Source organism: Varanus komodoensis, unplaced genomic scaffold (assembly GCF_004798865.1).
Source record: "Varanus komodoensis strain SLA01 unplaced genomic scaffold, ASM479886v1 scaffold16, whole genome shotgun sequence".
Classification (NCBI taxonomy): Eukaryota; Metazoa; Chordata; class Lepidosauria; order Squamata; family Varanidae; genus Varanus; species Varanus komodoensis.
In genome coordinates, this window is record NW_025335468.1 from 15076251 (window position 1) to 15087366 (window position 11116).

At 43.1% G+C, this 11116-nt stretch overlaps 1 protein-coding gene across 1 annotated transcript in view; it reads right to left on the reverse strand.

The window, feature by feature from the left end:
* Positions 1–882: 882 nt before the first annotated feature.
* Positions 883–11116, reverse strand: part of SCUBE2 (signal peptide, CUB domain and EGF like domain containing 2) — a 63263-nt gene continuing 53029 nt past the window's right edge. The window contains exons 20-22 of the mRNA XM_044425784.1: positions 7413–7610; positions 3067–3146; positions 883–917 (exon numbers count right to left, since the gene is read on the reverse strand). Coding sequence (XP_044281719.1) covers positions 3145–3146; positions 7413–7610 — 200 coding nt within the window. The 3' untranslated portion in view covers positions 883–917; positions 3067–3144. The remainder of the gene's footprint in view (positions 918–3066; positions 3147–7412; positions 7611–11116) is intronic.

Genomic DNA, 11116 nt, shown 5'->3' on the forward strand with positions numbered 1-11116 from the left:
GCTGACAGACTATTACCTAGAACTGAGCATTCTCATATGATGCTCATGATTCATCAATTGCCCTGGTTCTTGTCTGTTTCTAGTATCAAAATCCTGCTCTCATTTTATGTGGAAAGGCTAAACTTGGTAAATGAACATTAAAGAATTCCATCAAATTAAACATGCAATCAAAAGCTTAGATTATTCTGCCATACTTGGGTAATGCATCTAAATGAATGAATAATGAAACTTCTAAAATTGTTCACGTGAATCTGTGCTTTCACATAGTGTGTATATTCAGTACAGAGATTTTTCAAGATGGTGGCTGCAGTGTTTTGAAGTGTTGCCATCATGGAACAATCAGCGGGTGCATATGCAACATCTCTAAATTAGCCCAAGGGTTGTGCTCTTCCACTTCCAAGACAACTGTGCAAGGCATGCTGGCACCTGTGGAACGGTTCTTACAAGGATATCAGACTCACTAACTGGGCCAAACAGAGTTTTTCAGAACCATCCTTCCAGAGCTGAAGAATTTATGATGACCCTGACTGATCCTTTCAATAGTAATTAGCTACTGGTGAGGCAATGCGATAGATATAAACAGTTCTTTTTTAATGTAACAGGTGCTCATCCGATAGATCATGCAATGACAGAAATAAAACATCCGATAATGAAATAATTATATTTTAATTAAAAATTTACACACTGTATACAATTTACCAGTCACCTTACTGAATATAAAACAAATCTGCTGTACAGCTAAGAACTGTTATGCTTTATGTTCATTACTTATAAGGCCGCAAAAATCTGGAGACCTTAGAGCGCAACAACCGGATGAAAGACCTTGGAAACATCTCTCTGGACTCTTGTGCCGTATACTTGAAGTAGTTTTGGGGGTGTGCCAGCACATCAAACAACGCCTTAATCAGCTTCTTATCCTGAAAGAATAAGGCAAATTTTTACTGCTATTTAAAGTATTCAGTTCAAGGAAACATGAGTGCAAAAGCACAAAATGCTGAGGACAAGGAAGGACTGTACACTGTCCGCTTTCTCCAATCAGGCACCCCCAGAGGGGTTGCACTATTGATTTATTACATTTCTATGCCTCCCAACATAAAATACATTATGCAATTTAATGATTTAAAACTACACTATAAAAGTAAAAGCCAAAGTTAAAACCTTTCAGCAGTACAATGATTTAAAATAAAGGATATAAAACGAGAGACTAAAAGACTGAAATTCATAGAAAAACAAGAGGATTTACAATTTTGTCTTTCTGATTCAAGAGGCATGCTGCTAGGGGAGGATGGGAGTTCTAGTCCAACACATCAGTAGAGTGCCAGGTCAGGGAAGGTTAAACTATGTTATGCCATATATTATCACTTTTCTATAATACATAGGACCACCCATAGAAATGTTGAGTTGCTCAACTCAAATTAGCCATATATGCCTGTTTGTTATCACTATCATTACTGTTGTCCATCTAATGTTCTAGGCAGTTACCAATGTTTTACGATGGTTTCCACCTATTTATAAGGTAGAAATGCAATTTTTTGTCCACACAGTCACTGCGTGGGTTTGCATGACACAACCACCATCATGATAAATTATCAAAATTATACCTGGAAAAACCAAGATGTCACAATGTGCCTGACAGACAATCAGGCTCATCGGGTTGCTCCCCCCTCCCCTCTGCCTGCCCCCTTTCCTTTCATTCCTCCAAGTGGCATCTCAGGACACACAGTGAGCAGAAGCAATTGCAAACAGAATCTGGCTAACTGCAGCTGTCAAGCAGTTTCTGCCGGGCAAAAAGGGCTCATCCCTGAAGCACCGCAGAGAGAAGAGGGAAGCTGCTTGGACAATCCTCACTTCAGACTCCGGAGGAGACCCTTGGAGCAGGCAGAGAGATCCTGATCCACTTTTAGACCGGGGGGGCGGGGGGAGGACCTCTCAGGCAAGGCAACTAGCCCGGAGGCACTGCCCCAGCTGGGACAGCACTTCTCAACTGATTCCTCTGCTCTTGCTTGAAAGGCTCTCACTGGAGCAGGAAAAGCTAAGGGAGGACCTGGGCAAGGTGCAGATGGTCCCCAACTGAGCCAGTCCCATCTTTCTTTTCTTCTGCTGGAGAGAAAGCTCTTCAGGCAGGAGGCGGCAAACGGGATCCTGTGCTAGTTGGGACATGCTGAAAATGGAACATCCTGCCTTAGCCCAGGTTCCCCCTTCCCTGCTCTTGCCTAAACACTTTTCTTCCAAGCAGGAGCAAGAAAGGGAAGACAAACCCAGTCCCCCTTTCTCCTTCCCCCAGGAAGAAAGTTGCTCAAGCAAGAGCCGGGAATGGAGAATCTGGGCTAAATGGGGAAGGCAGGCACTGGACTGGGGAGGCCGGCACATGCCAAACCACCTTTCCCCTGAGCAGAAGTGAGCCAGGGGAGCAGGCCAGGAGAGGTTCCCTGGGACAGGAGGCAGGAAGGGCCAGGAGGTCTCTGGCTGCTGCACCAAAGCACAGCAGTGCTTTCCTACCATGATGAGTTCTGTTGTCTGGATTCAGACGAGGCAACAGGCCATACTGGTGGGGAGAAACCACAGAATCAACCTTTGTTTCCTATCATGGTTTCTGAGGACCAAACTTACCACACTGAGATACCAGTTTGGATGACACCACAATAAGGAATCTCTGTGGCTTGTCCTATATGCAAACCCAGTGTCTGGTTCAGAGCCGGCCTTACCATTGGGCAGAGTGAGATGACTGCCTCAGGTGGCAGGTGATCCGAGGAAACATTAATGGATGGCATATTGTCAGTTATTTAACTTTACATTTTTTACCACAGAAGAGTGCACCATTTGAGTTTCTGTTCAGCTGCACTAGTTATCAGTATGTTTTGAGCCCAATCTAAAGTGCAGTGTTTTAAAGCCTTAAATGTTCTGGACCCCTGCCAGCAATTCATGACTAGTTTCAATGAGGTAGGAATAGTAATGAGAATTATCAAAGCATTGCTTCTGGTTTGGAAGATAAACATCTCACCAAAGAGTAATGTATGTATTTGTGTTTCTTTCATGTAATTTTTAAAAAAATATATCCAAGTTTACCTTTAGGATCTCTTGATGATTTTCTGATGCATACAATCTACCATCTCGGACTATATCTTCTATCAGTTCCTGATAATCTTCTGTTAGGAACAGACAGGTATTTTACATGTTTTACTGGTTTGTTGCAGAATAACAAACATTCTATTTAATTTTATCAGTGGACCATCTCTTTGGACCATACAGAAGAAATTCAAGTATATATATCCTTTGTTTTTTGAGTGTAAACAGACATGCAAGACTACATGCTATTTTTCATATATGCAAATTTAATATAATCCAAAGACTTACAAGAAAGAAAATATAGCAAGACATACATATACTGCCTGTGCAAAAAAGACAAGATTTCCCCTACTTGACGATTTACTATTAATACACCTAGGGCCAGAATCATCAGCAGCCTTAAAGAACTCTCTATGCTTTAGCTATGTGGCATACTTCAAACACATTTTTACTAGAAAAATCTACTCCTAATGTTTACAGTATTCTTCCCCCAAATATCCTTACTTTCCTCACCTGCCTCTTCTTGTAAGCAAAGCAGCAAAACCATTGTTCAACTGCATCAGCTATTTTTGTGTTAAACGTATGATCTTGTTTCCACTGATGTGTTTTCATGATGGCAATCAGATTAAGCTCAGGCCTCCAAATTGGAACAAATCCTGTCTCCAGTAAAGTGACTGAAAAGTTGCCACTGACTGTAGCAAAGCCAAAAGCCCTTTAAGAGATGCAGACTTCAGACATGTGGAGTCCATCACAAGTTACCCAGACTTGCTTGCTGCTGGTTGTTGCCCCAGGGTAGTTCTGTTTAGCTTGGGATAGCTGCCAAAAGATCACCTGAGGGAGATGAAGCTGCCAGTTTTCTTTGCCTCTGCCTGACACACTGATTAGTCCCAAATTCAACTTCAAAGCAGAAAGTGCAAAACTATTTATACACTGTGAGAAAAAGCATTTCCTGGGATAGTGCAGTAACCTGTGGCAATGTTTCCTAAATCAAAGAAAGATGCAAACTAAGTTTCAATGAAGTGACTGGGAGATACTAGGACCTGGTAGTGCTGGGAAAGCATTATCACCCCACTGTCTCGTCCCCTAGATAGCTTCACTCTCATAGGACACACATGTGGCTTAAGACCAAGCCAAGACCAACCTCACACATAAGTAATTATAAAATGTGATAGAATTTTAAGGAGCTTTCATCAGTCAGACATGTCTGTTTAATAAACGAGCCCTTATTCAACCCTTCAGCTGCATGGCTGGAACTGGTACCAGTAACCTGCACTGTCCACACTGCAACTTTCAACCAGGTCTGCAGTGTGAGTCCCATGTCCTGGAATGTTCTGTGATCAAACTTCATGAATACCTCTAACAAAATGTTGTGCTCCTCCTGTAGTGACTGGGCCCACTAGCTCTGCAGAAGATCCTCCAAAGCATATGGGAACAGATTCTGATTCTGATTAAAAGGAAATGGGGATTCTAAGCATGCAGTGCCAAGGATAGAGGGGGTAGAAATAGAGAGGGAAGGAAAGAGCCAAGCTGCTCCTGAACTTGTGGGAAACACAGCCTTTTGAAGGAGGAGGAAATGGATAGGATTGACCCAAGGGTGGAAAATCAATTAAGGAAGAAGACCAAAGGCAAGGTGTGAAACTTTTTAAGAGGCTGGTGCTGATATCCTCAAAGGTTCCTGGTAAGGGGAGGGGAGCTAACACACTGGTTTTCTTCTGTTACAGATTCCTGTAAAACGACACCTCCTTCCTCACCACCCATCCATATTTTGAAATGAGGAACCATGAAAATCAAAATAAAGAAAAAAACAAGTTCAATGCTTCTGTTTCATTCAATTTTACTAGCTGCTTACCATCATATGTTACATAAGGGACCTGAAATCCTTTAGCACTATTTCCTTCATTCGATTTGAACTGGATCCACAGCTTTTTAGACCTGGAAGTGAAAGCTATAGGGCGTTCGTAGGTTTGGCAGGTTTCATATGTGGTCACAGAATTGGAGGAAGCTTCCAAACAAAATGCACAACAAGCAGATATCAGACCTTTTCTTTTGAACAAAACGCTTTCCTTTCTTCTCTTTTCCTCTAAAGACCTAAGTTCCCCCCAATATTATGCTTTCTGCTGCCCCACTGCTGGGGTCCATTCTAGTGAAAGGCAAACATGACTAACTTGACAGTTGCCCATCAGCCACCAACACATAACTGCATCCACATGATCCAAAAGCCTTCTGGAACAATATTTCCGGGCAACTTCCCAAATTTCTGTAAGGAGAGTGCCCAGTGGACTGCAAGAGAAATGGCCATCATTTGGCATAGGGCTGGTGATGGACCACATCTCAACAATGGAACAGTGACTAGCAGACCATCTTTACCTAGATCCTATTACTGAGCTACGATTATACTGACTGAAAAAACAAAAAGGTAAAATGCACAACAGTTCAAATACATCACACTACCCCAAAGATGCTCTTTTGAATTGAAGATGAAGACCAGAGTTAGGCTCTTGACTTTAAAAAGGTACTATTCCCTCCTGGAGTACAAAGCAAGGTTTCAAATATCTCTTGCACAAGACACCTTTTTGGACATAAGACCCACTAATACTCACACAGGATGTCCCAGCTACTTGCACAGTAAAGTGAGCTAATGAGCTCATTACAATTATGGCAGCTCAGTGCCCAGGAGAATCCTAGACTGTTGTAATTGTTAGCCATCTCTAGCTGAAGAGTCTGTGCCTTTGAACATGCCATTTTGCTCAGTCAGGTTGTGCAACTGAAGTGGGGCTCGTGCCCTGGTTTTGTAGTGGGAGCAGTAGAGTGGCTAAGAGACTGAGCAGCCAATAAGCAAGTCCCTGGTCTAAAAGTCCCCAATCTCACTTCTGCCATGAACTGACAAGATGGCTTCAGGAAAGCTACTTTTTCTCTCTCCCTTAAAATGTAATGGCTGATAGTAGCAAATCTATTTGAAGTGCTTTGAAGACATGAAAGCACTGCAAAAATTCTCCTTCTCTTTCTTCTTCTTATTATTATATATTTATAATATAAGACTGAATTATCCCATTTCTTGACATTGTAAAAGTGAACTTTCTGCTTTGCTGAGGTCATTGGCAAAACACATTTAAAGGTTTCAGTCTAAACACACTACTTGGCTCCACCAACATATTTTCTTTAGCTTTGAAAGACGCACTGCCTGGGAACTTAGCCAAGCCATCAGCAGAAGAAAACAGACTGTTGCATCAACAAAAACAGGCACAGCATGTAGCAAGCTATGACCCAAACAGTAATAATATTTGATTATTCCCAGTCTTGTTTGACTCAGCTGGGAGAAGAACTTCTCTGTTCCAATAAACCCTTAACCTAGTAGTGGCTGAACATCTCAATTCTGGCAGTGCTCTCAGGGAAAAGGCTGCTCTCATATGCTTATCTGAAGTGTAGTAATGGCTGACACTGTATTTTTTAAAGTTTAATTCTCCTCAAGTATGACCCAAGGCTGAGTCACACATCACTCTCTTAATGAAAAGCGTGGAACCTATTCCCTGCTGTCCCCACTGTCTTGAGCAGCAGCTGCCATAAGAACCCCAAAAGAGCCCTGCTGTTCAGGGCAATCATCAAGCATCCTGTTCACAAAGGGACCAGCCAGCTCTCTACAGGAAATCCACAAACAGGATAGGTGTGCTCAGCAAACCTGCCCCCCGCTCCTGCTCACCAGCAGCTGGTGTGCGCATCCTACCACCTCTGCACACCGGCATACTGCGCTCTTTTAGCAGCCAAGGAAGATGGAGGCCGGCCTAAGGTGAAGAAAGAGCTACTTCTGCCCACCTGAGCTAGTCCTTTGCGAGGCCACTACCACCCTCGGATCCCTCGAGGCTGACCAGACCACTGGTAGTAGGCAGATGGTGGACTCGAGGCCACTCCAACCACACACACAGGAGACAGGACAGCTGCTGCAGTGAGGCAGCTCCATCCTGGGATTGCCCAAAGCGAGCTGCAGCAGCCATCACTGGATAAGCCTGTTTGCCACTGAACCTGGGACTGAGCAGTGGCAGAAGGAACTGCTGGGTTGTTTGCCTTCTGGCTCCACTGAATGAGCTTGCAAATGGAAGTGGGGGAAGGAAGGAGATGCCCCCCTCCTTTACCCGCCCATGAATTCCCAAAGTACCGATTCTATTCTAAAACGTGCTGGTTCTCTCCCCGACCCCACTGTAACAGGTAACTCCTAAATTCGTCGCCACTGGAAGCCCAGTAGCACCACATTTAGAAGTAGATTTCATGGGACTGGTTTTAGCCCATGCAGAACGCAGTGTAAACTAGTCAGGGAATCCAGGTACACAAAGCACATTCTTATTTTAACTTACAGCTTTTCCTCATCACCAGAAAGTCTCCACATTCATCTTCTATGGGCAGAAATATTTCTGGAACCACAATCAGAATGCGGCGTTTAGGAGGAGGGTTTATCGTCCAGATACACTCTGTGTTTGCAGGGTAATTGCCAGGATAGTTTGGGGATTCAATGTATCCGGTAAACTCTCCAAGTTCACCACCACAGCGCCTGTCTGGAAAAAAGGGAATACATTATCCATGGCCGGGGCAGAGAGAAGAGAACCAAGAAATGCCACATGAGCTAACGAATACTCCAGGCACAATCGCTTTTGGATGCTGTCTGGGAATCAGGCAAATTCCTTCTTCCTAAGACCATGATTATTTATTTATTTAAAAATGTATATACCATCCATCAGCCAGAAAGGCTCTCTGACAGGTTTACAGCATCAAGATACAAATAAAAACAAATAAAATAAACAACAATGTATAATACTCAACAATTTATAAAATCAAACAGGAATAATACATCAAATAAAATAGCAACAATAAATCCATAGCAAGCTCATTTGAATAATTCCTTCAGACGGTTTAAAATGGAAAAATAAAATCCACATAGTACAACACTGCCCATGAAAATAAACAGTGCCTTAGAGCATGAGTCCTCAAACTAAGGCCCATGGGCTGGATCTGGCCCGCCATGCCCATTTAACCGGCCCGCCCCAGAGGTTTTGCACTCACCGTGGGGGCGCACAGCTTGCTCGCGAGGAGGTTGCTTTGGACTCCCCCCCCACCCCCACACACCACTGGCACCTGTCAACTGGCTCCCTGTTGAAAAAGTTTGAGGACCCCTGCCTTAGAGCGACTACCAGATGCTGAGCTGCTTTCCACAACACAACACATTGTGGGTTAATCTGCCAGGTCACAGCGGCTAGGAGGGAAGAGAGAAGAAACAACAAGCAGGTGTTGGCTGGAGAGGAAGCAAAGAAATGAGCAATAGTTCAGTAATGGGAAACGGTATCTGAGAGGTAAAGGAAAGGTGGATGCTGTTTTATTTCACTTCTATATTGTTCAGAAACTAACACTCTATGAAATTGCGACATTTAAAACCATAATATAACAAAACAGCAAAATACAATATAAAAATAACCAAACAGAACCCAGTACCTGGCCAAAGATGCTAAATATAATACCAGAATTAAAACAGAAAGTAAAAAACAAAACTGCCATGAAAAATACAAGGAACATCACCCGGCAGCACAAGAAGCACCAGGTAAGTTGCAGGGGCCAGGGCAGCCTCCTTTCCTCAAAGACCTGAGTTGGAGGATTGGCAGCCAGTGCCAGTCTCCTTGAGTTTGATGTCAATGAGAAAGCTAAACCCATTCCTGGTTCTTATGTGAGAAAACGCATGAGTGTGAGATTGGTTCTTCTGGCAAATGCTCTCTATCTATAGTACCCAAGTAGGAGCAATGCCAAGAATCTCTCCCAGTGCATTTTTTCTTTACTGGAGAAATGATGAGGAAGTTATTAAGGATCAACAAGTATTGTAATAATGCTTAAGAACACCATTCTTAAAGTAAACCCATCCAATATGGCTACTTAAGTTGAATATACTACCTGGCAAAAAGAGAGCATAGATATGTTTACATCCACACTGTAGGCCTCTTTAGAATAAAGAATCCCACATGCCAACCAGCTTCTCACTACTATGCAAAAAGGTAGACAGGAAAATTGGGTAAGAGTTTCATAGCATCATCATATCAGAATCACAACACTGCAGTAAATACAAGTTGAGGAGTGATAAATATAAATAAAGCAGAGGATTCAAAATAGCCTTTAAAAATAATTAAAAAAATTAAAGTATCAGAACAGTATAATGGTTCATAAAGATGGAGAATATAAAAATAATTAATTATACAAGAAGGTAGAAAAGGCTCCGCTGTTCTTAAATGCTTCAGCCCCAAAGCAGTGACACCAGAACTGAACCTATTCCTGCTATTTGGGAAACAAGCTTCAGCTGTCACTTCTATAACTTCCTTTCCCACAGCAGAAAGATTTTGCCCTTGGTAGAGAGAAAGGGGAAAATATGCCAAATAAGAAAAAGGCAGATCAAAGCACAGCAAGGAAAAGTAACTGGAAGCAGGTTCTAGGCACAGCTAATGAGTTCTAAGCTGGAGTTGCAGCTGAGACTCAGCAACCTCTCACCACTTCTGTTTATAGAGGCTGCTTGGAGACTGGGTGTCAAAGCAAGGTCAAGTGAGCTGCATCTCAGGGCAGGCCAGAGCTGAACAGCAAGTATTGTCAGGTGGGAATCTGACTTCTGCTGAAATCAGTAAAGACCAGCAGTGTCTTTACTTCCGGTTTGGTGGAAGAGAGCAAACCAACACTGCAATACAAGCAAAGGATTCATTGAAGCACTGCTGCATCCCAGTTCAGAACTAACACAGGTTCCCTGAAGAACTCCTTTGCACCAAGTCTTTTCTCTGCTTCACGGATACATTGCTTGACCTCGTCTGCTTGGCACTATGTAAACTGCAACATATCCAGAATGACACCAAGCCTGAAAACAAGCTAACGTACAAACAAGCTTAAGGACAGAAGAAAAGCCATGCTTCCAAGGGTCCATCTAGTCCAGCATTCTGTTTACCAGTTGCCAACAGGAAATTCACAGGCAGGACATGGATGGAAAACCACCTTCCCATTCTTGTTCCTCCAAGAACTGGTGCACATAGGCATACTGTCTCTAATATTGCAGGCAGCAAATGGCCATTGGGACCTGTAGCCATTGATAGATTTTTCTGCCATGAATTTGTCTAATTCTCCTTTAAAGCCAGACTGGTGATTACTACGTATTGTGGGAGCAAATTCTGTAATGAACTACTTGCAGTGAGAAGAAGTGCTTTCTTTTATCCATACGGAATAACCCACAAGTCAGTATGGGATAACTCTGGGTTATAGTTGTAAGAGAGGAGAAAAGTCTCCTTATCCACTTTCTCCAGACCATGAATAAGGAGTAATTTTCTACTGCTCTTTCTCCCCTTACTCATCCTTTTTCTAAACAATTCCAGGTGCTGTAACCTTTCTTTCCAGGGGAGCTGCTCTGGCTCCTTGATCATTTTAGAATGCAGTCCTATCATCTCCCAACACTGCATGAGATCCTGCAACTCTAGACGAAATGCAGGGCCTGGGGTGGCAAAGACTGCAGCTGCTACACCTCATAAACTGCATCAAGTGCCCATTGGGGGCTTTCATGCACTGAGGACACAGGACTGTGTCCTTAGTTGCCATGTTTCCAACTCTACAATATCCTTTTTACATGTGGTGACCAAAACTGCATACAGTATTATGAGTGAGGTCATATCACAGATGTCTGTAGGAGGAATATGACCTTGAGAGTTTATTTACAATTTGTTTCTTAATTGTACCCATCATAGAATTTGCCCTTTTCACAGCTGCTGCACATTGGCACTATTAAACTGTCCACCAGAACCCCAATATCACTTTCCAAGTCAGTTAAAAAGGTAAAGGTTTCCCCTTGACATTAAGTCCAGTCATGCCTGACTCTAGGGGGCGGTGCTCATCTCTGTTTCCTGGCCGAGGGAGCCAGCATTTGTCTACAGACAGTCTCTGTGGTCATGTGGCCAGCATGACTAAACACCGAAGTGCACGGAACGCTGTTACCTGCCCACCAAAGTGGTACCTTTTTATCTACTTGCATTTGCATGCTTTCGAACTGCAAGGA